At 49.8% G+C, this 27,268-nt stretch overlaps 3 protein-coding genes across 3 annotated transcripts; all 3 read left to right on the top strand.

The window, feature by feature from the left end:
- Positions 1 to 3,359: 3,359 nt before the first annotated feature.
- LOC102456882 (olfactory receptor 52D1-like) lies at positions 3,360 to 4,386 on the top strand. The gene has a single exon (XM_006126110.4). The coding sequence runs from the start codon at positions 3,386 to 3,388 to the stop codon at positions 4,358 to 4,360; it is 975 nt and encodes a 324-aa protein (XP_006126172.4). The 5' UTR covers positions 3,360 to 3,385; the 3' UTR covers positions 4,361 to 4,386.
- Positions 4,387 to 9,195: 4,809 nt separating this feature from the next.
- Positions 9,196 to 19,637, top strand: LOC102456644 (olfactory receptor 52B2-like). Its single transcript, XM_006126109.5, has 2 exons — positions 9,196 to 9,371; positions 17,754 to 19,637. The coding sequence occupies exon 2, from the start codon at positions 17,785 to 17,787 to the stop codon at positions 18,733 to 18,735; it is 951 nt and encodes a 316-aa protein (XP_006126171.2). The 5' UTR covers positions 9,196 to 9,371; positions 17,754 to 17,784; the 3' UTR covers positions 18,736 to 19,637.
- Positions 19,638 to 24,884: 5,247 nt separating this feature from the next.
- LOC142826609 (ubiquilin-1-like) lies at positions 24,885 to 26,964 on the top strand. Its single transcript, XM_075919711.2, has one exon. The coding sequence runs from the start codon at positions 25,123 to 25,125 to the stop codon at positions 26,581 to 26,583; it is 1,461 nt and encodes a 486-aa protein (XP_075775826.2). The 5' UTR covers positions 24,885 to 25,122; the 3' UTR covers positions 26,584 to 26,964.
- Positions 26,965 to 27,268: the final 304 nt, after the last annotated feature.

Raw genomic sequence — 27,268 nt, forward strand, 5'->3', positions numbered from 1 at the left:
ACACTGGCCGCTTGAATTTCTGCAAGAACACTGATGATCTCATGTAAGATCGTCAGTGTTCTTGCGGAAATACTATGCTGCTCCCGTTCGGGCAAAAGTCTTTTTCCGAAAGACTTTTGCGCAAAAAGGCCAGTGTAGACAGCACAGTACTGTTTTCCGCAAAAAAGCCCCGATCGCAAAAATGGCGATCGGGGCTTTTTTGCAAAAAACCGCGTCTAGATTGGCCACGGATGCTTTTCCACAAAAAGTGCTTTTGCGGAAAAGCATCCTGCCCATCTAGACGCGCTTTTTCGAAAATGCTTTTAACGGAAAACTTAGCCGTCGAGTCATAGAATCACAGAACTCTGGAACTGGAAGGGGCCTCGAGAGGTCATTGAGTCCAGTCCCCGCACCATCTAGAGCATCCCTGACAGGTGTTTGTCTAACCTGCTCTTAAATATCTCCAGGGATGGAGATTCCACAATCTCCCTCGGCAACTTATTCCAGTGTTTAACCACCCTGACAGGCAGGAAGTTTTTCCTAATGTCCAACCTAAACCTCCCTTGCTGCAGTTTAAGCCCATTGCTTCTGGTCCTATCCTCAGAGGCCAAGGAGAACAACTTTTCTCCCTCCTTGTAACACCCTTTTTAGGTACTTGAAAACTGCTATCATATCCCCACTCAGACTTCTCATAAGAACGGCCACACTGGGTTAGACCAAAGATCCATCTACCCCAATATCCTGTCTGCTGACTGTGGACAATTCCACATGACTCCGAGGGAGTAAACACAACAGGTAATCCTCACATGATCCCTCTCCTGTCATCCATTTCCAGATAAACAGAGGTTAGGGACACCATTCCTAGCCATCCAGGATAATAGCCATTGATGGACCTGGCCCCCATGTATTTATCTAGCTCTTTTTTGAACCCTGTTAAAGTCCTAGTCTTCACCACATCCTCTGGCAAGGAGTTCCACAGGTTGATTGTGCACTGAGTGAAGAAAAACTTTCTTTTGTTTGTTTTAAACCTGCTGCCTATTAATTTCATATTATGGGGAAAGGAAAATAACTTTTCCTTATTTACTTTTTCCCAGTCATGATTTTATAGACCTCTATCATATCCTCCCTTTGTCTCCTCTTTTCTAAGCTGAAAAGTCCCAGTATTTTTATTCTCTTTTCATATGGGACCTGTTCCAAACCCCTAATCATTTTTGTTGCCCTTTTCTGAACCTTTTCCAGTGCCAATATGTCTTTTTGAGATGAATTGACCATATCTGTAGGCTGTATTCAAGATGTGGGCGTGCCATGGTTTTATATAGAGGCAATAAAATGTTCTCTGTCTTATTCTCTATCCCTTTTTTAATGATTCCTAGCATTCTGTTTGCTTTTTTGACTGCCGCTGCCTACTTAGGGCACGTCTGCATAGCCGGGCTAAAGTCGAATTAAGCTATGCAACTTCAGTGACGTCACTTGCATAGTTTAAGTTGAAATCACTTAATTTGACTTTTGGCGCTTTCTACAAAGCAGGAAGTGCAAGAAAGAACACTCTTCCTTTGACTTCCCTTACCCTCCTGAAATGAGGGTTACCAAGAGTCAGAGTAAAAAGTTCTTGATAATAAAGATTTGATAGCATCTTTATTAATGACCTGGCTGAGGGGATGGATTGCACCCTCAGCAAGTTTGCGGATGACACTAAGCTAAGGGGAGAGGTAGAGACGCTTAAGGGCAGAGATAGGGTCCAGAGTGACTTAGACAAATCGGAGGATTGGGCCACTAGAAATCTGATGAGGTTCAACAAGGACAAGTGCAGAGTCCTGCACTTGGGACGGAAGAATCCCAAGCATAGTTACAAGCTGGGGACCAACCAGCTAAATAGTAGTTCTGCAGAAAAGGACCTGGGGGTTACAGTGGATGAGAAGCTGGATATGAGTCAACAGTGTGCCCTTGTAGCCAAGGAGGCAAATGGCATATTAAGTTGCATTAGGAGGAGCATTGCCAGCAGATTGAGAGATGTGATTATTCCCCTTTATTCGGCTTTGGTGAGGCCACATCTGGAGTATTGTGTCCAGTTCTGGGCCCCCCACTATAGAAAGGATGTGGACGCATTGGAGAGGGTCCAGTGGAGGGCAACCAAAAAGATGAGGGGGCTGGAGCACATGACCTATGAGGAGAGGCTGAGGGATTTGAGTTTGTTTGGTCTACAGAAGAGAAGAGCGAGGAGGGATTTGAGAGCAGCCTTCAATTACTTGCAGGGGGGTTCCAAAGAGGATGGAGAGAGGCTGTTCTCAGAGGTAGCAGGTGGCAGAACGAGGAGCGATGGTCTCAAGTTGCAGCGGGGGAGGTCCAGGTTGGATATTAGGAAAAACTATTTCACTGAGGGTCTGTCTACACTAGCCCCCTAGTTCGAACTAGGGTGGCTAATGTAGGCATTTGAACTTGCAAATGAAGCCCAGTATTTAAATATCTCAAGCTTTATTTGCATGTTCCCGGGCGCCGCCATTTTTAAATGCCCCGTAGTTCGAACTCACTGCCCGTGGCTATACGTGGCACAGACTAGGTAGTTCGAATTAAAGCTCCTAATCTGATCTACCATTACTCCTCTCCTCCCCCTCCTGCCTCTCACTCTCCCTTTCTCTTCTCCTCCTCCTGCCTCTCTCTCCCCTCCATCTGTCCCTGCCCCCCTTCCCCTTCCCCTTCCCCTTCCCTCCCGCCGCGGTGTTCGGCTGAGTGCTGCCTTCTCAGCCAGGCTGCTGTGAGGGGGGAGCGGGGTGGTGACATACACGGAAAGGGGACGGGGCCCTGTACGTCAGCGCCCCACCCTCCTTCCCCTCCCGCCGCAGGGAGCCCAAACAGCCCCTTGCACTGCTGGCTCCCCTGGAGGCCCGGCTGAGGGATCAGTTACCCAAGGCCATAGTGGATTCTCCATCACTGGTGCTTTTCATATCAAGGTGGGTTGTTGTTTTAACAGCTCAGCTCCAGGGACTATTGTGGGACAGGTCGTGGGATACAGGCAGGCAGACGAGGTGCTCACAGGGGTCCCTTTTGGCCCCGGGATGGAATCTCTGAATACCTCGGACCTAACGTGGTGCCCAAGTCTTTAAGGGTGTGTTCCACAGCGCCCCTCTCCAGGTTTCCGATCCTGGGCTCCTGCCTACGACAGAAAGGCCACAGAGCTATTTTTAGTGCTGTCATGCGAACCCCCTGGGATTGGAGGCCTGGGATCTGAGACTTGTTGCCAAGGGGATTTTGTATATTTATTCTTTTGTGGGGTGATGTCGCTTGTGTGGGGCCATCAGTGCCCAGAGGTGAATTTTTCCTCATGGGACTCTCAGTTAACCAGACAGTCATTATCTCTTGTTTTTTCAACAGGGAACCCTTGTGAACTGGACCAGAGTCCCATCTCACCATGGCCACCCTCAATCACACCGGCTTCACTCTCGTAAGCTGCACCTTGGTCGGCATTCCAGGCATGGAGGACTCTCAGGTCTGGATCTCCATCCCCTTCTGCTCCATGTACGTGGTGGCTCTACTGGGGAATGGTTTCCTGCTCTTCATTGTCATCAAAGACCCCAGCCTGCACGAGCCCATGTACGTCTTCCTGGCCATGCTGGCGGTCATAGACATTATGCTGTCCTCCACCACCATACCCCAAACGCTCAGCATATTCTGGTTCGGAGCCAGGGAAATCGCCTTCGGTTCCTGCTTCACCCAGATGTTCTGTATCCATTTTGTTTTTGCCACCGAGTCGGCCATCTTGCTGGCCATGGCGTACGACCGGTACGTTGCCATCTGCAACCCCCTGAGATACACCGCCATACTAACCCGCGGGAAGGTAGGGAAAATCATGGCAGCCGCTGTCATCAGAGGGCTATGCCTGGTGGCCTCCTTGACCTACCTCCTGAAACAGTTGCCGTACTGCGGACCCAATGTCATTCACAACACATACTGTAATCACATGGGCATAGCCCGTCTGGCCTGTGCTGACATAACCCTCCATGTCTGGTATGGTTTAACGGTGGCCTTTGTAACCAAGGGACTAGACGCTGTGTTTATTGTTGTGTCGTATCTTCTGATCCTTCAGGCCGTCTTCCGGCTCCCATCCAAGGACGCCCGGCTCAAGGCCTTAAGCACCTGCAGCTTCCACGTCAGCGTCATGCTGATGTTTTACATCCCTGCCTTTTTCTCCATCTTCGCCTACCGCTTTCTTGGGGCTCACCTCCCTCCTTATTTTCAGAGCCTCCAGTCCAACCTCTTTCACGTTGTTCCTCCCATGCTAAATCCCCTCGTCTATGGAGTGAGAATGAAACAGATTCAGGAGCGAGTGCTTCCCGAGCTCTGCAAGAAGGGCAAAGGGTCCCGAGGCTGCAGCCGGCCCAAATAGCTGAGCAATTAAACTCGCTAACGAGCCTTGCCCGAAGGGAGCCACAGTGGCATTTATCAGGTGTCTGTACAGCACCCGGAACAATAGTTAATCTTAGCATCTTAGAATCATAGAACTACGGAGCAGGAGAGGATCTTGGGAAGTCATCAATCCCGCCCCCTGCTCTGTGACAGGACCCAGTAACCCTGGAGCATCCTTGTCAGGGTTTTTCCAACTTAGGTTCAAAAGTTTCCAATGATGGGGCCTATTCCAGACCTCAACTGTCCTTAGTGTTGGGATTTTTTAACTCCCTTTCTAAAGTCCAACCATCCACTTCTCAGCGAGTCCTGATTTCCTTTGTCGGCACCTGCCCAGGCCTGAATTCAATACTATTGTTTAAAAAATAAGCAACACACATGCAAAGAAATATACGATTGGAAATCTTTTGCCTTTACTATGGTGGTTATATCAAGGACATGCATATAACAAGCATCACAGAAAGTAGATGGAACTTGTTATAAGTAATGGGGCAGAGTACAGTTTGAACCTCTCCAGTCCAGAACTCGTTGGTCTGGAAACATCCATCGTGCAGAACTATTTTAGCAAGCTGGCTGTCCGCTTTTCATGGGTGTGGCCAAGTTTCCTGAGGTCCCATACAGTTTGATCACAGACACCAGTCCTGGCTCTCTTGTTCTGTGCTGTTATTTAGCTCTAAATTACCCTTAAGTGTCCTCTAACAGCCCAGTAAGCAGTGACAGTGTTGCTAGTACTGCTAGACTATACTGAATTTCCGTGGTCCGGAAAATTCTCTGGTTCAGAACTACTCAGGTGCTGGACTACAGAGGTGCTACTTGTATTAACAAGATTCAAAATCCAGAGGACTAGCAGAGTAGATTGTCTTGCTAGGGGAGGGGTACTATGTCTGACAGAAAACAGAGTCTCACATATAGGAACAAACTTCCATGAATGAAACAGGACCATAGAGGGAAATACAGAAATTCCATGCTTGAATGGGAAAAGTAGAGCAACAGGAATATGCTACCGACACCTGACCCAGGTGGTGATGGGGATTGTGAAATGAATAAGGAGATTAAAGAGGCTACAAAAAAAGAAACTGCAGTAATTGAGGGGGTTTTCAATATCCCCATGCTGACTGGCATGTCCTTTCAGGACAGGATGCAGAGATAAAAAAGTTCAAACACCATTATTGACTGCTGCTTGGAGCAACTCCTCTGGGAACCTGCAAGGGGAAAAGCAATTCTTGATTTCATCCTAAAAGGAGCACAGGGTCTGGTCTAAGAGATGAATACAGCAGCATTGCTTGGTACTAGTGATCATAATGTAAATACATTTAATATTCTTGTAGAGGGGGAAAACAACAAAGAAACCCTCCGCAGTAGCATTTAACTTCAAAAAGGGGAACTGCCCCAAATGAGGAAGCTAAAGGACCAGTCACAAGAGCAAAATGCCAGAGAGCTGCATGGAAGCTATTTTAAAACACTCATAGAGAGGCTCAAACTAACTGTCTTCCCCGATTAAAAAAAGACAAGAAAAAAATGAAGAAGACCAAAAAATACCACCATGCCTAGATGACAAAATAAAAGACATGGTTGGAAACAAAAAGGCATCCTTTAAAAACTGGAAGGCAAACCCTACTGAGGAAAATAGAAAGATACTAGCAAGCTATGAGTAAGATAAGATGAGAGAGAGGTCTATAAAATAAGATAAGAGAGAGGTCTATAAAAGCATAAATAGTGTGGGGAAAGGAATAAGGAAGTAGGACTTTTTTTTACCCCTTCCCACAACACAAGAGCAGGGATCACTCCATGACATTCATAAGCATCAGGTTTAAAACAAACACAAGAAAATATTTCTTCACACAGTACACAATTAACTTGTGGAACTCCTTTCCAGAGGATGTTGTGAAGGCCAGGACTTTAAGGCTGTGTCTACACTGGCCACTTATTCCGGAAAATCAGCCGCTTTTCTGGAATAACTTGCCAGCTGTCTACACTGTCCCCTTGAATTTCCGGAAAAGCACTGACGATCTACTGTAAAATCATCAGTGCTTTTCCAGAAAAACTATGCTGCTTCCGTTTGGGCAAAAGTCCTTTTCCAGAAAACTGTTCCAGAAAAGGGCCAGTGTAGACAGCACAAATTTCTTTTCCGCAAAAAAGCCCCGATCGCGAAAATGACGATCGGGGCTTTTTTGTGGAAAAGCGTGTCTACATTGGCACAGACGCTTTTCTGGAAAAAGTGCTTTTCTGGAAAAGCATCCTGTCAATGTAGACGCGTTTTTTCCGGAAATACTTATAACGGAAAACTGTTCCGTTTTAAGCATTTCCGGAAAAGGATGCCAGTGTAAACGTAGCCTAACTGTATTAAAAAAAAAGCTAGCTATGTCTATGGAGGAAATATACATCAATTAGCTAGTATGGGCAGGAAGGTGACCCCATGTTCCAGGTGTCCCTAACCTGCTCACTGCCAGGTTCTGGGAATGAATGACAGGGGATGGGTGGATTCATAATTCTCTCTGACGTGCCTGGTGCCAGCCACTGCCTGCGGACAGGACGCTGGGCGAGGTGGTTCTTTGCTCTGGCCGAGAATGGCTGCTCTTCTGTTTTCCTTATGTTGTCCTTAGTCCGAAAGAAAGGTCATTCGGATGGGAAGTTTCTGGCTAGTGTCTGTGTTCGGCAAAACCTGTTTGTTACTGAGATTGGAACAGGGAGAAGAGGGGACGAGCCAGAGATATGGCCCCTGAGGGAGGCCCCAGCGACCAGGACACAAAGCCCCCCTGTGTTGCCTGCATTTCCCAGGGCGAGAGGGGGGGCTGGGGCTCTCCCCTCCCTCCCCCCAGCCCAGCGTAGCTCCCTGCCCTCCCCCAGACTGTCCCTGCCTTCCCAGATAAAATCAGCCAAGCCGCTAAATCACCCAGGTGCCCGCAATAAATCAGTCTGGTCGCTGCCTCTCCTACGGCTCCTGTGATGGAAGTGCTCTGCGGCAAATCAGCAGACCCCTCCCGCCCCCGCACATGCAGGCAGCGCTGTGCTCACCCCCCCACCCCACGACCGCTCCCAGGGCCCCCCTTGTGCCCTCCCTGCCCCCTGGCACCCCTGCCCTCACCAGCTCTCTCTGCCTCAGCTGCCCCCGGGGAGCCAGGGTGGGGGCTCTGCTCTGTGAGGAGAAATGCCAACCTCCAGAGATGCCGGGAGCAGCCTCTGCTTGAGCGTTTGGCGGGAAGATGCAGCTATTATACCAACCCCCCTTCCCTTTATGGTGCTGCTGTGTGGACCCCCATCACCTCTCCTCCCCCTGCTGCTCTCTCCCTGGGGAGGAAGAAAGGATGGGGGCGGGACTGCTTGGCCCCTCCTTGCTGGCCAATGCTCTTGCAAGACCCTTAGAATATAATTTGGTGCTACTGTAACCACCACCAAGGCAGATTTGAACCTGGGACCTCAGGAGCCGACTCTAGGAGCTTCTGAGCTAAAAACCAGCTGGCCCCCAGCCCCTGCTGTAGAGGTCTCTTGATCGTAACTGTTGCAGTGGTCTAGGTGCCACTTGCGCTACTCAGTAACCACACTAGGGCTGTGTCTACACTCGCGGCTTCTTGCGCGAGTAATATGCAAATGAGGCTAAGCGTGGAATATCGCTGAGCCTCATTTGCATACCTAATGAGCCATCATTTTTTTCAGAAGAGGCTCTTGCGCAAGAAGGAATATCTACACTGCCCCTTCTTGCGCAAGAAAAACCCTCTTGTGCAACGCCGTTCTTCCTGAAAAGTAATAGGTGTAACGGCGTTGCGCAAGAGGGGTTTTCCTGCGCAAGAAGGGGCCGTGGAGACACTCCTTCTGAGAAAAAGGGTGGCTCATTAGGTATGCAAATGAGGCTCGGCAATATTCCACGCTTAGCCTCATTTGCATATTTCTCGCGCAAGAAGCCGCGAGTGTAGACATAGCCTAGGTGTGTGGGTTACACTACCTCTGTACAGGTAGCAGAGTGTAAGGACAGCCACTGGCCCAACAGCACAGCCATGGCTGGCGGCAGCTCTGTAACCCAGCGGCATGGCCTGCCCTCTGCTCCTTCAGTCCATGGCCCAGGAACCCAACGGGCGTCTGGCTACCGCGATCAGAGGGGGGTGCTCAGAATCAGGCCCGCTGACGGGGAGCGGGGCAAAGGGGTAATTGCCCCATGGCCTGGAGTTTCAAAGAGGCCTAGAGGTTCTTGCCACCACAGCCACTGCTACTGTGGCAACGCCCCAGGCCTCAGACCCATGTGAATTGCCAATGGAGTATTGGAACCCTAACCCTAACCCTAACCCTAACCCTGACCCTAACCGCACTGCACTACACTGAGGGCTGGGGAGGGAGGCAGGACCCTTGTGGTCTGGGCACCACTGAGTTTCTGGCCTCTCTGGTCTCCCCCAGAAACATGGAGGTCATTCGGCGTATGCACCTTCAGAGAGCAGTGCTAACTCGTGGCCAAACTAGGCAGCCTTCGGGGTTTTGCCACTGGCACGAAGCATCTCCCGGTACCCCGGTCCCTGTCTAGGCTGCACTCTTGGGGAGTTGCTATTGTAGGGTTGAGTCATGCAGAAACCCGTCCCACAGCCGGCCCTCCCCAGCAGCGGCTGTCACACATAGAGGATGGTTCTGGAGGGGAAAATTGTATCCTAGGCAACAGCAACACCAGGCCCGAAACAAAGCATCTGGCCTCCGAAGTCCTTAATGCACCGTCTGTGCCCAGCCCCAGACCTTTTGTTCTTGCTTTATGTGGTCAGCTTAAGAGGCACTCAGGCCCTGGCAGGTTGGGCAAGAAAAGGCACTTGTAATGCAAATCATGGAAAAGCAGGAAATGGCTGAACCAAACTGACTGGGTGAGTTCCTGTTAATCTTTAATGATTTACCATTCAGCCAGGCTGAGAGCTCACTACGTAAGGAGGCAATATTAATATCCCCGCGTGCCAATCCCAGTCAGTGCGGATCTCCCACCACCTGCCGCTTCCAGCCCGGATCACTGTCCCAGCCAGCACAGAGTGAGTTGTTTGCATTGAACATTTGGGTTTGGGGCCACTCAATGTTATTCTAAAATAAATGCTTAGAGACCAGAGATCTTCCACTGGGAGGCTCTCCCAGGCTCAGAGATAGGCAGAGGCATTAACATGCTGAAAGCAGCCTGGCCTGGAGGATCCTAAACTCCACGCATGTGAAAATGCCAGGAGGGGTCCAGCCTCTACTGTCAAGGAAGTGGGTGAACAGCAGGGTGTCCTGGGGAAACAGCCATGGGCTTTTCCTGACGGAGCTCAGCCTGTGACTTCCCAGTGTTTTCGGCTGGTTTATGAGAAACCTAGACAGCTGGATAAACTGAAAAACAGTCTGGTAGCACTTTGAAGACTAACAAAACATGTAGATGGCATCATGAGCTTTTGTGGGCTGTGCAGGGTCTCAATACGTGGATGAGACAATGGTGGGAAAGGAGGAATTTATGTTTATTAAGAACTGGGGAATCTTTTGAGAAAGGAGGAGTCTATAGAGGAAGGATGGGCAGTCCTCTACCTAGACCAAAATGGGACCAGATTGCTGGCATATTAAATTCAAAAGAGCGGAAGGGAATTTTTAATTGAAGGGCGGAGAAGACAGAAGTGGATGAAGAATAGGTAGGAACCGAAGAGAGAAACAGTCGCAGGAAAAGAGTGACATGCAAGTATATCATATGGAGGCAGACTGCTAAAAACGGGCAGATTTGATAAGCGCTTGTCTACCAGTGTTTACACACTAAGATGGTGAATTTGAGTGCCAAGGATTCAGTAACAGCAGGGTTCAAAAATCTCAGAATGACAGAGTAGGTCCTGCGGCTGGCGGAACAGCACGATGTGTGGAAAAAACAGAGTCCGATCCAGTAAAAATCTTAAATGACACACATTTGAAGGAGAACAATTCTGTGCTTGAATCCCAAGCGCTGAGGCTGTACTACCAGACACCTGACCACAATGGGGACAGTGACTGAGATTAAAGAGGCTACAAAACCAAAACCCAGTAATAATGCAGGATTTCAAAATATCGACTGGGTACATGTCACCGCAGGATGGGATGCAGCCAGAGCATTTTTAAAGGCCACTAAGGATGGCTTTGTGGAGCTGCCAGTCTGGAACTCACAAGGGGAGGGGCAATCCTTGATTTGGTCCTATGTGGAGTGCAGGATATGGTCCAAGAGGTGCTTCAAATGAGCTTGAGTGGAGGAAAAAAATATGTCCATGAAAGCTCATGAGACTCTCTCTCTTTCTCTCTCTCTCTCTAGTATATATGGGTATGTCTACACTAGCCCCCTAGTTCGAGCTAGGGAGGCTAATGTAGGCATTCGAAATTGCAAATGAAGCTCAGGATTTAAATATCCCGGGCTTCATTTGCATGTTCCCATCTGGTCGCCATTTTGAAATTCCACTAGCCCGAAGTAATTGCCCGCAGCTACACGCAACAGTGAAATGGTAATTCGAACTAAGTTCTTAGTTCGAGTTAACTGTTACACCTCATTCCAGGAGGAGTAACTGTTAATTCAAACTAAACCTCATTCTACGAGGAATAATGTCTTTTGTCGACAGAGTTCTGTCGACAGAAGGCGTTATTGCATCCACACTGTTCTTTGTGTCTATACTGTCATGTCGACAAAGCGGCTTGCTTTGTCGACAGAACTGGATGTAGTCTAGACGCTCTTTGTCAACAGAAGCTTTGTCGACAGTATCAGTTGACAAAAATTCTGTTGACAAAAGCATGTAGTACCCTAAGGTGTCACACGATTACTCGTTGGTTTTAAAGTTACAGACTAACATGGCTCTCCCCTGAGACAATATACCTAAGGGAGTGTGTAAACTACACCCCTCCGCTGAAAGAGGGATGTAGATTAGGCACATCGCTATTGCAAATGAAGTGAGGATTTAAATATCCCGTGCTTCATTTGAATAAAAATGGCTGCCGCTTTTTGCCAACGGGCAATTTGCCAGCAAAAAGTGGCAGTCTAGACAGGGATCGGTCAACAAGGAAAGCCTTTTCCAACCTATCCTGTAAACCTCGTTGCACGAGGCATAAGGGATCAGTCAGAAAAGGCTTTCTTTGTCAACCAATCCCCGTCTAGACTGCCGCTTTGGCCGGCAAAGTGCCGTGGTGGCAAAAAGTGGTGGCCATTTTTATTCAAATGAAGCATAGGATATTTAAATCCCCACTTCATTTGCAATAGCGCTGTGTCTAATTTATATCCCTCTGTCGGCAGAGGGGTATAGTTTAGACACACCCTTAATGTAACATCCTTATAAGGCAGAAAATACCAAACAATGCCCTTGTAGTAGCGTTTCCCTTCAAAACGGGGAACTACATAAGAACGAGGCAGCTAGTCACACAGAAGCTAAAAGGAACAGTCACAAGAGTGAAATGCCTGCAAGCTGCATGGAAACTATTTACAGGTGCCATGAAAGAGGCTCAAACCAAATGCAGAAGCCCCCAAGCTACCAAAAGAGCCCAGTAAGAGGGCCGGACAACGCTGCCATGCCTAACCAGCCAAGTAGAAGAAGTGGTTTAGAGAGGGGGGCTGCTGGATGAGTGTGGTGCCAAAGGACAACTCAAGGAAAAGTCAGCTGCTGTGGAGCATGGGAGAGAATTCGTTCCATTGCTCTTCATGGCTGAGGAGGTGAGAGCAATCCCTCCTCGGTTATTGTTTTTAGACAATCAATCTGAGGCCCTGTCCCATTAGAGGAGGTGTCGGAGCAGAGATGCACGTTGAGCAGGGATATGTCACCGGGACCAGATGGGATCCACTCAAGAGCACCAAAGGAGCTAAAATAGGTCACTACAGAAGAATTAACTGGGGTATGCAGCCTACCTGTTAAAACCGGCTTGGGACAAGATGGCCGGAGGACAGCTAATGTGGTGCTGAGTTTAAAACATCTCCAGAGGCAATCCTGCCAATTGCCTGCAAGCCTGACTTTCAATAGGGCCGATGCCAGAGGGTTCACAGGGAATGAGCTGAACAGGGCACATGCATGGAGTGACCTATCCCCTCTCCCCAACCCCCCAGTTTGGGGCAAACAGAGGCTTAGAGAATGGGCTTATGTTCCTGCCCATCCTGGCTATTAGGCACTGATGGATCTGTCTGCCATGTACTTATCTAATTCTTTTTCTGAAGCATGCATTATCTTTGATCTTCACAACATCATGTGTCAAGGAGTTCCACAGGTTGACTGGGGCTTGTGTGACTAAAGACTTATCTGTGTGTCTAGAGCTGCTGCCTGATATTTGCATTAGGTGACCCCTGGGTCTTGTGTTATGTCAAAGAGCCCCAGGCATTTGAATCTCTCCTCATTGGCCCAGGTGTCCTTGCTAAGCGAGGGCGCAGTACTACAAAGGGACAGGCAACCACGAATAGTGGGTGGGCTGCATGGGAGGCTCTCCTTCACCTCAGTGGGCAGCAGCAACCTGCAGCCCACTGGGGTTCCACCGGCAGCCCCGTGGTCCCCCCCCCGTATGCCTCCTCCCCCACTCACCTGGGACAGCTGGGCCTTGCGCTTACCTGCTCCTCCCTCCGGCACTTTCAGAGCACACGAATCACCTGATTCATGATCCGTCCCCGTTCCTTCCTCTCCCTCCCGCAGCCGGAATGTCATGAACAGCTGATCCGCGGCATTCCAGCTCTGGGAGGCAGGGGGAGGGGCAGGGATGGAGCATGAATCGGCCAATTTGCGGGGCCTCCGAGAGTGCTGGGAGGGGGGGAGGTGAAGGAAGTGCGGGACCCCAGAGCCCCCATGCGCCTCTCTCAAAGCAAAGTTGGTTAACCCGTCAGGTTTGGGAATGTGGAAATGGAGTGTGTGCTGTTCAAAGTGGGGTTTCCCTCTCTTTTGTAACAAAGTCCTGAGCCCAGGGGATCCCCCTGAGCATCTAGATTAACGGGGGGCTCTTTTCCATCTAGTCACCACACTGGCAACTGTCATTTGGGTTTTGAGAATAAAAGTTTGCTTCTTTTTTTTTTATTAACCTGGTATTGGCTCATTTTTGTGCCCTGGGCAATCTGTCTGTGTGCATCTGCCGGCCTCTGACTAGGGGGCAGCTACCACAGACTGCAGCTGGTATTTTCTCTTTTCTTTTTCAAGCTTTTTGGGGAAAAGAGCTAGAGGTACGCCTGAGGTTTTAGGGAGGTTTCCCAAGGGATCTCTTCCCTGGTTTTCTTGGACTACTTGGGTGGAGACAGCGGTTTTTATTCTCCAAAGTCCTGGTATTAGGGTTTGGGGGGGATGTTTTTGTACCAAAGCCTGTAGAGAGCAGGTTTTGAGGTGCTTTTGAAGGCCCCCAATTCTGCATTTACTGTGTCAGAGTGGGGAACAGACTTGACAAAGGGCAACTAGGGGGCTGGAGCACATGACCTATGAGGAGAGACTGAGGGATTTGGGCTTGTTCAGTCTGCAGATGAGAAGAGTGGGGGGGGATTTGAGAGCAGCCTGCAACTTCCTGAAGGGGGGTTCCAAAGAGGATGGAGAGAGGCTGTTCTCAGGGGTGGCAGGTGACAGAACAAGGAGCAGAGAGAAGGGCAGAAGTCAGGACAGCAGAGGAGGGTGAGGAGTTGGGGGGAGGGGAGGGACAGCAGGCACCAGGGGAGCTGATGGAACAAAGGGAGGAGACATGGCAGCAGAGAGAAAAGGTAAAGGTTTAAAAATATTGATTAATAACTTGGGTGCCACAGTGGCACATCCAAACAAGCCACATGCACTCAGTACTGGTGCACAACACACAATTCATTTTGCTCATGGGGGGAAACTCTTAGCCTATGTCTATACTGGCAGTTTCTTGCACAAGGGTTCTTGTGCAAGAAGCCTTGCCCAAGAACACGTCCACACTGCCATGTGTGAGCTGTGCTTTTGCACAAGAGCATCTGTGGCAGTGTGGACGCTCGCTTGCCCAAGAAAGCTCCGATGGCCATCTTAGCCACAGGAGTTTCTTGTGCAAGAAATCCCTGCCGAGCATCCAAAATTCCCCTCTTGCGCAAGAGAGCTTACACCTGTTAGCTCTTGCACAGGATGCCCTCTCTTACCACGCCGTACTGTAAATTTCCTTGCACAAGAGCAGGCGGGCAGTGTGGCTGCTCTGTGGGTTCTTGCACAAGAACGGCTGTACTTGCACAAGAAGCCACGAGTGTAGACATAGCCTTAGAGGGAACACTTCCCCCAGCTCTCTGCCCCTGCGTTAATGTCACACTCATTGGGTTAATGCAACTGCAGGATAGTTGTATGACGGGGGTTTGGTGGGGGCCAAACTAATCCCTGTTGGTAGGAGGATGGTGGGAAAAGCCCTTCGAGAGGGATGACGTGACACCGTTTACTTCTGGTCATGTGTCCATCTTGCCCCAAGCGTGTTACCTTCAGAGGCGTGGCTAATGGAGAGGGGGCAGGGGGCGTGGCTAATGGGGGCCAGTGGCCGTGGCTAATGGGGCACCACCAAAAATTATACAAACCTGCTGCCCGTGCACACCAATGATACACCCGTCAATGTAAGATAAACAGCCCAGCGGATCATGACATGGAGATTGATGGTTACATGGAATAATTTGCTCAAAGCACCTTTGACTTATGTATATTCATATCTATGAGTCCGTTTCATAAAGCGTGGGGGGGATGTGTCTATCACACCTTTCCCCTGCACTTACTGCCAGAGGGGTGGACAGTGTGCAATGCGAAGGCCGTGTATCCAGCAGTCCACCGGGGCTTTGCCTGCCCAAGCATCCAGTGCCACCAAACCTTGTGCTGTCACTCCTGCCAGGTCTTCCAAAGTTGTGGGTTCCTGTCCCCCAACGGTCCAAAACACGTGGGGGTGTAGCAGTGCCCCCAGAATACAGAGAGCAATGTCTTTCCATATGCCAATGTCTTGGTATTTAGTCACCATTACCATTAGGTGATGTGCCTCAGTTTCCCCTTCCACACAGCCATACAGGTTAGTTGTGCCTTTGCTGCTACAGTCAGCTCTGAGCCCATGCACAGTCGTTAGCTTAGAAGCTGCGTGATCTTGGGATCCTTTTACTCCTGGCCCCAGCAGGCACCAAACCTTTTCCAAATGCTTAACCATGTTCCACAGCTTCAAAAGGTTTATCGTCCAGATAAGTCTCTTTGTGCTAACCCAGAAGAGTTGCGGGGAAAGACATAAGACCACCAGCAAACCAATGCCAGAGCATTGTTTCCAAGTATGGATTTCATACCACGCGCCCTCTCTAGACCATTTATGGGGCACGGTACCTCTTCCTTCTTTTACAACCTCTGTGTGCCAAGGGGGTGCATTCAACAAGAGGTGTCTCTCTCACATCAGTGTAGGCCATGTCAAGCCCTCCTTGGAGGTGCTGGGAAGGAAAGCGTTCCCAAAGGAGAGACTTTCCCCTCCCCCTGCTGAGGGATTCCTCGCTCCTTCCCTGAAGTGTTACATTAGCAGGCTCCCATGCATTTACAATAGTGATAGGAATGTAGCCGTGTTAGTCGTGTGGAGCTGAAACAAAAGACAGGACTATGTAGCACTTTAAAGACTAACAAGATGGTCTATTAGACGATGAGCTTTCATAGAATCATAGGACTGGAAGGGACCTCGAGAGGTCATCGAGTCCAGCCCCCCGCCCTCAAGGCAGGATCAAGCTCCGTCTACACCATCCCTGACAGATGTCTATCTAACCTGTTCTTAAATATCTCCAGAGAGGGAGATTCCACCACCTCCCTTGGCAATTTATTCCAATATTTCACCACCCTGACAGTTAGGAATTTTTTCCTAATATCCAATCTAAACCTCCCCTGCTGCACTTTAAGCCCATTACTCCTTGTCCTGTCCTCAGAAACCAAGAGGAACAAATTTTCTCCTTCCTCCTTGTGACACCCTTTTAGATATTTGAAAGCCGCTATCATGTCCCCCCTTAATCTTCTTTTTTCCAAACTAAACAAGCCCAGTTTATGAAGCCTGGCTTCATAGGTCATGTTCTCTAGACATTTAATCATTCTTGTCGCTCTTCTCTGTACCCTTTCCAATTTCTCCACATCTTTCTTGAAATGTGGCGCCCAGAACTGGACACAGTACTCCAGCTGAGGCCTAACTAGTGCAGAGTAGAGCGGCAGAATGACTTCACGAGTTTTGCTTACAACACACCTGTTAATACAACCTAGAATCATATTTGCTTTTTTTGCAACAGCATCACACTGTTGACTCATATTCAACTTGTGGTCCACTATGACCCCTAGATCCCTTTCTGCCATGCTCCTTCCTAGACAGTCGCTTCCCATCTTGTATGTATGGAACTGATTGTTCCTTCCTAAGTGGAGCACTTTGCATTTCTCTTTATTAAACCTCATCCTGTTTACCTCCGACCATTTCTCTAACTTGCTAAGGTCATTCTGAATTATGTCCCTATCCTCCAAAGAAGTCGCAACCCCACCCAGTTTGGTATCATCTGCAAACTTAATAAGCGTACTCTCTATCCCAATATCTACATCATTGATGAAGATATTGAACAGTACGGGTCCCAAAACAGACCCTTGAGGAACTCCACTTGTTATCCCTTTCCAGCAGGATTTAGAACTGTTAACAACCACTCTCTGACTACGGTTATCCAGCCAATTATGCACCCACCTTATCGTGGCCCTATCCAAGTTATATTTGCCTAGTTTATCAATAAGAATATCATGCGAGACCGTATCAAATGCCTTACTAAAGTCTAGGTATATGACATCCACCGCTTCTCCCTTATCCACAAGGCTCGTTATCTTATCAAAGAATAGGCCAGACCCACTTCCTCAGATCAAATAGTGGAAGAAAATTGTCACAACCATATATACCAAAGAATACAATTAAAAAATGAACACATATGAAAAGGACAAATCAAATTTCAGAACAGAAAGGGGGGGGGGAGGTAAATGTCTGTGAGCTAATGATATTAGAGGTGATAATTGGGGAAGCTATCTTTGTAATGGGTAAGATAACTAGTTCCTTTATTCAGACTCAGGTGTAAAGTGTCGCATTTTAGCATGAATAACAGTTCTGAGGATTCTCTTTCAAGTGCAGTCTTAAAAGGCTTTTGAAGCAGGATGCAGGTAATTAAGTCGTTGAGACAATGTCCTTTCTGGTTGAAATGGCAAGAAACTGTTTTTCTTTGTGATCCTGTCTGATATCTGTTTTGTGGGCATTGATCCTTTGGCGAAGTGCATTTACAGACAGCCTGGGACTTCTGCCTCCCTGAGTGCAATCAAGGGCCAATTCAGTGTCTGACACAAGCATCTTTGAGTTATGTATATGAGTCCATGAGTCCATTTCATAAAGTGTGTGTGTGTGTGGGGGCAATGCTATGTCTGGTCCAAATCTGTTGGGTGAGCCCAACCTGGCAGAGGAGTTATGTATGTGATTGTCTTTCTCCACAGAACCGGGGTGAGCCCTCGCCCAGAGCCCGCCATGCTGACACTCAACCAGAGCAGCTTCGATCCCATCACCTTCATCCTGACTGGCATCCCAGGCATGGAAGAGTCTCACACCTGGATTTCCGTCCCTCTCTGCCTGATGTATGTGGTGGCGCTTTTTGCCAACTCGGTCATATTCCTCATTGTCATCACGGAGCGCAGCCTCCACGAACCCATGTACCTTTTCCTCGCCATGCTGGCGGTCGCGGACCTCATGCTGTCCACGGCCACCGTGCCCAAGATGCTGGCCATATTCTGGTTCAGTGCCAAGGAAATTTCTTTCGACGGCTGCATCACCCAGATGTTCTTTACCCATTTCAGTTTCATCGCCGAATCGAGCGTTTTGCTGGCCATGGCCTTTGACCGGTACATTGCCATCTGCTATCCCCTGAGGTACCCGAGTATAATCACACCCTCGGTGATCGGGAAAATAGCTGTGACGGCCGTTGTGAGAGGGTCGTGCATCATGTTCCCACCTATTTTCCTCCTCAAGAGGCTACCGTACTGTGGACACAACATTATGCCTCACACGTACTGTGAACACATGGGCATAGCCCGGCTGGCTTGCGCCGATATAACAGCCAACATCTGGTATGGGTTCACCACCACGCTGCTCTCCTCGGGGTTGGACGCTGTGCTCATCGCTCTGTCTTATGTGCTGATCCTCAGGGCCGTCTTCCGGCTCCCGTCCAAGGACGCCCGTCTCAAAGCTCTCAGCACCTGCGGCTCCCACTTCTGTGTCATCCTGATGTTCTACATGCCGGCCTTCTTCTCCTTCCTCACTCATCGCTTTGGCCACAGCATCCCTGGGCACATTCACATCCTGTTGGCCAACCTCTACGTGATCGTCCCCCCCATGCTGAACCCCATCGTCTACGGGGTGAGAACGGGACAGATCCGGGAACGTGTGATCCGCATGGTCTCCCAAGTCTGGGGGTTTCACTGACTTTCACATGTTCATCCCCAGGCCAACTGATATTGAGCGTCCCGGCGGGGCCCGTGCTGGAGCAACGAAACTCGCCAGCAGGTTCCTTCCAAATGAAACCAAATTGCTCAGAAGGAGGGTTTCAAGGAAGTGGGAATCTCTGGTCTTTTCGTGACTGGAGGTTCCTCCTATGATGTTTGCTTCTGGTGCTGCAGGTGAACTGCCAGATGCTGCCCTCCAGCACAGATCAAATGAAGACCTTTCGAACATAGTGAGGACTGCCGAGATTTCCGTGAAGGTGAACTTCTGCAGACGCACCTTTCACCACTGTTAGTCTGCCCACCAAAGTCCCCTCTACTCTTTTCCATTCATGTGCAGAATAATTGAATGTGCACTGAGACATGTGCGAATGTGCACCGGCAATAGAAATACAAAATCCCATTGGTGCTCTGCTAATCAGCTGGGCTGGTACTGGTAGTCCTGTGGCACCAATTAACACAAATTTAGAGAGTACCATGTGCTTTCGTGGGCAAACCCCACTTCTTCAGATGAGTTGGAAGCTGGAACGGAAATGACAAGGAACCCAGAATGTATAACAGAAAAAGAAGAAGGGGGAATAAAAGGTTCCTGTCAATTGTAGGACTGGGACTAATGAGGCTAATTGAGCGGGCTAGAAGTGTCCCATACTTAGCTTTTGGTGAAAACAAGGCGTTAAATGCAGGGAAGTCTGCTTTATAAGGTGACATCCTGTTAATGTCTTTGTTCAAGCCCAAGGAAACACTGTGGCTGTGTCTAGACTGCATCCCTTTTCTGTAAAAGGGATGCAAATTAGACACATGGCAATTGCAAATGAAGCAGGGATTTAAATCCCCCCTGCTTCATTTGCATAAACATGGCTGCCACTTTTTTCCGGCTCCGGGCTTTGCCGGAAAAAAGCGCCAGTCTAGACGGGGATCTTTCGGAAAATAAAGCCTTTTCCAAAAGATCCCTTATTCCTCTTAAAAGAAGGAATAAGGGATCTTTCGGAAAAGGCTTTATTTTCTGAAAGATCCCCGTCTAGACTGGCAAAGCCCCCAGCCGGAAAAAAGCTGCAGCCATGTTTATGCAAATGAAGCAGGGGGGATTTAAATCCCCGCTTCATTTGCAATTGCGATGTGCAGCTGTATGAGCCCTGATGTTGTGGCGTATGTGGTTAGGGCCTTTGATGGTGTTGCTTGCGTAGCTGTGTGTGCAGAGCGGGGAACGGGGTTTATTGCAGGGGTGCGTTCCTGGGTGAGTGTGTGATGTGTGGCTGCTGGAAAGAATTTGCTGCAGGTTAGGGGGTTGTCTGTAGGCATCTTAGACTGTCAGCGCTCTGAGGTGCAGGCTGTTTTTATGTTAACAGGAGAGTGCCAAGCATAGTGGGACCGTGGTTTCTGATTGGCAGCCTTGTGTGTTACTTGGATATGGAAAAAAGCCATACCATATATTGATGATTACAGTCTTTCCATTCCATGAGTACCACTGGAAGATGTTAAGCATCAGCTGCTGAAGTTGAACATTTCTAAATCAGCAGGTCTACAGAAATGTATCCAAGAGTTTTAAAAGAGTCGTCTCAGGCACTCATTGGATTGCTAATGTTGATTAACAGCAACATCAGGGAAGTTACAGAAAACTGGAAGAAAGCAAATGTGCTTGCCAGTGTGACATTGGATGACATAATGGAGCAGCTGATAATGGATTGATTAATAGAGAATAAAGGAAAATATAGTTAATACCAATCAGCATGGGTTTCTGGAACACAGAGCCCGTCAAACTAATTTGATTTTTTTATAGGCACAGGAAATCTGGGGTCTATCTCCAGCTCTGCCCCAGGCCTCCTGGGTGACCTTGGGCAAGTCACTGCCCCTCTCTGTGCCTCAGTTTCCCCTCAGGTGATAATTATAGTGACCTCCTTTGTAGCGCAAGAGCTACCACAACACAGTGTGATGTAAGAGCACGGTGTGGTTACTACGTGCAAAATGGGTGTGAACAACTAGGGGTGAGGTTTCAGGGGAGAATCTGGCCCGTGGAACTCAATGTGAATGCGGCTTGAGTTTCTGTTTAGACCATGGATGCTCCCAACTGGCCCAACACACCCTGTGTTAGATCTACCTCTGCTGTTCTGGGGAAATCCTGCCCCCACTGCTTACCGGACAGCAGGGGCCTGTCGGGGTAGAAGCTGGCTCCATTCAGAGATGTGGTGCAAGGGGTCGGCATGCTGGCTGCCTCTGCATCAGGGTTATGAGGCAGGGCGGTGAATCTGCTGCTTTGTAGATCTGCCGCCATCAGCTCCCCTCTCCGCAAGGAGAGCACGTCAGTGGCCCTGCAGGGAAGGGTCCTTCCCCCGAGGCTGATCAGCTCCCTGGGCCGTGCCCGGTGGCTCTGGCGTGATGGGAAGGTGGCCTGGGACAGCAGTGACAGGTGGCCCCAGCGGTGTGGAGGAGGAATGGAGCGGCTGGACAGGACAAGATGGCAGCTGCTCTGTCAGCTGTCTGCCGACCCCCGGAGCGTTACAAAAAGAGGTTCCGAGACGCTTGGCCCAGCTCCGTTTTGGCCCTCAGTCCTCCTGGGCCAAACAAAGGCCGAAAGCCTTTGGTTCCCTGGGGATGGGATTTTCCAGACACCTGAGTGACTTAGGAGCAGCAGCCCCTTTGGAAATCAAGCCTATTGGAAGCCAGTGGAAGGTGGGTTTCTAAATTATGTCCCTTTTCTACCCCCTGAAAGACAAAGAGGAAAGGTGGGGAATTATTTCCCTACTACAGGTATTCATCGAATCATAGAACACTAAGACTGGAAGGGACCTCGAGAGGTCATCGAGTCCAGTCCCCTGCCCTCATGGCAGGACCAAATACTGTCTAGACCATCCCTGATAGACATTTATCTAACCTGCTCTTAAATATCTCCAGAGATGGGGATTCCACAACCTCCCTGGGCAATTTATTCCAGTGTTTGACCACCCTGACAGGCAGGAACTTTTTCCTAATGTCCAACCTAAACCTCCCTTGCTGCAGTTTCAGCCCATTGCTTCTTGTTCTATCCCCAAGGCCAAGATGAACAAGTTTTCTCCCTCCTCCTCATGACACCCTTTTAGATACCTGAAAACGGCTATCATGCCCCCTCTCAATCTTCTCTTTTTTAAACTAAACAAGCCCAGTTCTTTCAGCCTTCCTTCACAGGTCATGTTCTCTAGAGCTTTAATCATTCTTGTTGCTCTTCTCTGGACCCTCTCCAGTGGTATTAAGGCTTACCATCACAGAACTGCCACACATGCCGTCCTGTGTGTAATTCGAAGGCCACTTGGGTGATAATTACTCCCAATGTATGAACATAACCACATGCATCCATGTTGTGTACCCACCGGCCTGCAGTTCTAAGTGCCAACGGGAGAAGGCCCTTGGGGTACTTCCATCATGGTGCACTCTAGTGTGGTTAAAACTCTGGCAAAGAACCATAAAAACTGGCTTTATAACAAACAAGAGGTGCTGACAGCCATTATGGGACCTTAGCTGAAGGCAGGTGAGGGAGACTTCGGGAGTGCACTTTGCCCCCTAGTAGGGTTAGATTCATGGCTGGATCTCTCTCCTCTCAAGTCTCGGAGGGGTTGCAGTATTAGTCTGTCTCTGCAAAAACCACGAGGAGTCCTGTGGCACCTTAATGACTTCTTTGGTTCAGTCTTAACCAAGAAGTGTGATGATTCAGGGATGCCCAACATAACGTAGGCTGGTGGAAATGGAGTCGGTTGAGAAGTTAAAATAAAGGAACAAGTTAAAAATTACTTAGAAAAGTTCGATGTCTTCAAATCCTCAGGGCCTGGTGAAATGCATCCTAGAATACTCAAGGAGCTGATAGAGGAGGTATCTGAGCCTCTAGCTGTCATCTTTGTAAAGTCATGGAAGACGGGAGAGATTCCAGAAGACTGGAAAAGGGCAAATCTAGTGCCCATCTATAAAAAGGGGAATAACAACAACCCAGGAAATTAGAGACCAGTCAGTTTAACTTCTGTGCCAGGAAAGAAAATGGATAATTAAGGCATTAATCTGCAAATATCTGGAAAATAATAAGGTGATAGATAACAGCCAGCATGGATTTGTAAAGAACAAATCATGCCAAACAAATCTGATAGCTTTCTGTGATAGGATAACAGGTTTTATGGATAAGGGAGAAGCAGTGGGCGTGGGATATCGAGACTTTAGTAAGTCATTTGACAGGGTCTCGCATGAGTTTGTCAGTGAACTAGGGAAATACAACCTAGATAGATTTACTATAATGTGGGTAACTGGACAAACTGGAGAAATGGTCTGAGGTGAACAGGATGAAGTTTAATAAGGACAAATGCAAAGTGCTCCACTTAGGAATGAACAATCCGTTTCACACATACAGAATGGGAAGCGACTGTCTAGGAAGGAGTACGGCAGAAAGGGATTTAGGGGTCTTCGTGGACCACAAGTTGAATATGAGTCAGCAGTGTGATGCTGTTGCAAAAAAGCAAACATGATTCTGGGATCCATTAAGAGGAGTGTTGTGAGCAAGACACGAGAAGTCATTCTTCCGCTCGACTCTGCACTGGGTAGGCCTCCGTTGGCGTATTGTGTCCAGTTCTGGGCACCGCATTTCAAGGAAGATGTGGAGAAATTGGAGAGGGTTCAGAGAAGAGCAACAAGAATGATGAAAGGTCTAGAGAACATGAGCTAGGAGGGAAGGCTGAAAGAACTGGGTTTGTTTAGTTTGGAAAAGAGAAGACTGAGCGGGGACATACGGTTTTCAGGTATCTAAAAGTGTCACAGGAAGGAGGGGGGAAATTGTTCTCCTTGGCCTCTGAGGATAGAACAAGAAGCAAGGGGCTTAAACTGCAGCAAGGGAGGTTTAGGTTGGACATTAGGAAAAAGTTCCTACCTGTCAGGGTGGTGAAACACTGGAATAAGTTGCCGAGGGAGGTTGTGGAATCTCCATCACAGGAGATACTTAAGAGCAGGGTAGACAGACACCTGTCAGGGATGGTCTAGACATTACTGGGTCCTGCCGAGAGGGCAGGGGGCTGGACTCAGTGACCTCTCGAGGTCCCTTCCAGGTCTAGTGTGCTAGGATTCTCGGACAGAGAAAGCTCTGTTCCCTCAACAGAAATATTGCCCGAGCAAAGACCAAAGATCCCAGATCTATTTGGTTACGTCTAGACTGGCATGATTTTCCGGAAATGCTTTTAACGGAAAAGTTTTCAGTTAAAAGCATTTTCAGAAAAGAGCGTCTAGATTGGCAGGATGCTTTTCCGCGAAACCACTTTTTGTGGAAAAGCGTCCGTGGCCAATCTAGACGCGCTTTTGCGCAAAAAAGCCCCGATCGCCATTTTCACAATCAGGGTTTTGCGCAAAACAAATCTCACAGCTGTCTACACTGGCCCTTTTGCGCAAAAGGGACTTTTGCCCGAACGGGAGCAGCATAGTATTTCCGCAAGAAGCACTGATTTCTTACAGTAAGTACGTCAGTGCTTTTGCGGAAATTCAAGCAGCCAGTGTAGACAACTGGTAAGCGGCTGATTTTCCGGAAAAACTGGCCAGTCTAGACACAGCCTTTATGTTTAGAGTTAAGATGGTTACAAACGGGGGCCAAGATTCGCCCGTGAGGTGAGGAGACCCAGCTCTGATGGCTTCGGTCTTGCTGCACCTGCTGATGCCTCCAGGGCTATGTCTAGACTGCAAGCCTCTTTCGAAAGAGAGCGTCTAGACTGCACGTTGAACTTTCGAAAAAGCAGCTTGCTTTTTCGAAAGAAAGCATCCAGTGAGTCTGGATGCTGTCTTTCGAAGAAGCCCTATTTACATTGAAGAACGCCTTCTTTCGAAAGAGGAACTTTCGAAAGAAGGCGTTCTTCCTCGTGAAATGAGGTTTACCGCCATCGAAAGAAAAGCCGCGTTCTTTCGATTTAATTTCGAAAGAACGCGGCTTGAGTCTGGACGCAGGGGAAGTTTTTTCGGAAAAAGGCTACTTTTCCCGAAAAAACCCCTGAGTCTGGACACAGCCCAGGGGAAGAATGTGGGTCTTTGCCAGGAAGTGTCAAGTTGCGATACTCAGGGGGCACGGCTTCCGTGGGAGCCCATGGAGAGGCGGTGGAGGGTGTGTCTCACCAGGGCCGTGGTAACTTATGGCATCAGCGATGATGTCACAGTGCAGATGCAGGAGGTTGCGGCAGCATCAGCAGCTGCTGTGGGTGCAGTAGAGGAGCAGAGCCAGATGGGAACCTGGAGACCTTGAGGTGGCTCCCCTTGGTCCTCTCCAGAGGCCCCTGAGTAGAGGTGGCGTGTAGCAGGGAGGCAGAAGACGTGTCCTATCTCTCTCATCCCCACCCCTGTGCCGAAGCTGGCAAATGCCCCATGCCAGAGACCTCTTCTGCCAACCATGGTCAGAAGCGGAGACAACCCCGGAGCTGATCCAGAGCCTGCCACCTCTCCCCGAGTCATCAGGGTGACGGTGAAGACCCCCCGGCAGAAGGAGGAGTTTTTGGTGCGCGAGGACAGGCCCATCAAGGAGTTTAAGGACAACATCTCCGCCCGTTTCTCTTCTCCCACCGACCAGCTGGTGCTGATATTCGCCGGCAGGATCCTGAAGGATCACCAGACCCTGCGCCAGCACGGCATCCATGACGCCGCCACCGTCTACCTCGTCATCCAGTCGAGGAGATCCCAGGAGCATGCGGGTCAGAACACCAGCTCCCCGAAAGGTGATGCTGCCACCCCGGGGGAGGACGGCCTCCTCTCCAGGCCGGACTCGACCGGCAGCGTGGCCTTCGGCACGGACGGCCTGCAGGAGTTCGTCAGCAGCCTCGGCCTGAACACGGCCAACTTCTCCGCCTTCCAGAGCCAGCTGACGTCCAACCCCGAGATGATGTTCCAGCTCCTGGAGAACCCCTTCATCCAGAGCCGTCTCTCCAACCCGGACCTGATGGCCGATTTGATCGCGGACAACCCTCTGACGCAGCAAGTCATCCAGAAAAGCCCGGAGATCGGCCGCTTCCTGAACACGCCCGACATGCTGGGGCTCATGGTGGAGCTCGCTCGGAGCCCGGCCACCGTGCGGGAAATCATGAAGGACCCCAGCCAGGCCTTGGGCTTCCTGGCCAGCATCCTGGGGGGAGGCAGCGATCGCCCGGATTTCCTGCCGACGGCCGCGCAGACAGAGGGGGCGGGGAACTCGCCGGCTTCTCCCAGGAACGGCTCACCCCTCGCCAGCAGCCAAGCCCCTTTGCGTGCGAGAAGGAGACCTTCCCCCCCAGCTTCTCCCACGCCCTCCAGCTCCCCCAGCGACAGCAGCAGCTGCAGCGGCTGCAGCTTGAGTGACTGCCCTGCCCCGAGCTACGTCGGAGCCAGCCTGGAGCCGGGAAAAGGAACCGGAGCTGACATCTCGACCATCCTCAAGAGCTTGCTGCAGCAGACCATCAAACCGCTGGTGCAGAACATCCTGGCTGCTTCCGGTGCAAGGGGCGAGCGGCAGCCGTTCAGCCAGAACCCCGACCCGGGGCCACAGGAGCTGCCGCAGGGCCCCCCACCAGATGGGAAGTCTCCCACGCAGCCCCTCCTGGCCTCCCATCCACCAAGCCAGCCCCCGGAGGCTCTGCCGGACCTTCGAGAAATGCCAGCGCTGGCACAGATTCAGCAGAGGCTGCAGGCCCTGGCGATGGGAGAACCCGGGGTCCCCCTGCAGTTCCTCTCTCCTTTAGTGGGGCTGGGGCACCCTGACTCTGTCTCTGGGCTCAACGAAGCCGCCCCCCCGGCCTCCACCGCGTCCAGCCCGCCGTTCACCGTGCAGCAGATGCTGCAGGCGCTTGCCGGAGCAAATCCTCCGGGAGCCCAAAATCTCTAAAAAGGTGCCGGGGCTGCTGAACGCCAGGGGATTCCTAAGCCGCCGTGTAAATTTCCCCAGCTCCGCCAGCAGCCAGAGAAGATGCGGATGTGACAAGGACAGACTCTTTCGTGGACTCCCAGCCACCCCAGCAACACGGCGGTCGCTTAATAAGAAAAAAAAACCAACCCTAAAGACACAAAAACCAAAGAAGAATGCCATGATTTCTGATAAAAAGGCCTTACATCTTTCAGCCCCTCCTTTGTGTATTTCATTCTGGCTCAGGTCTCTCAGCCTAAAGTAGGAGAGCAGCAGCCGTAGCCATAAGGGGGTTCAAAGCGGACTCTGATAAAGGGGTTTCCTGCATCAAAAACAAATAAAGTGAGAGGAAGAAAAAAAATAGAGCTGAAAAAAACCTGTCTTATTTTCCAAGAGAAAACACAGAGAAAACCATTTCCGGGTGGGGCTTAGCAGCTGTTTCATGAACCCCAACACATGGGGAGAAAATAAGGACAGTTTCTGGTTGATTTTTTTAAAATTAAACATTTTCAACCAGCTCTACTAACAATCAGTTCCCAGGTGTAGTAGAAAGAGAGAGCTGAAAGTGTGGGGCCCCGTGGAAGGCCTGAGGCCACAGCCGGGGCCTGGCCTAACATTCCTGTGCGAGGTTGGGGTGTCCTCGTGCGGGCTGCTGGGGTGTATTTGC

Source organism: Pelodiscus sinensis, chromosome 1 (assembly GCF_052426305.1).
Source record: "Pelodiscus sinensis isolate ZL-2025 chromosome 1, ASM5242630v1, whole genome shotgun sequence".
Classification (NCBI taxonomy): Eukaryota; Metazoa; Chordata; order Testudines; family Trionychidae; genus Pelodiscus; species Pelodiscus sinensis.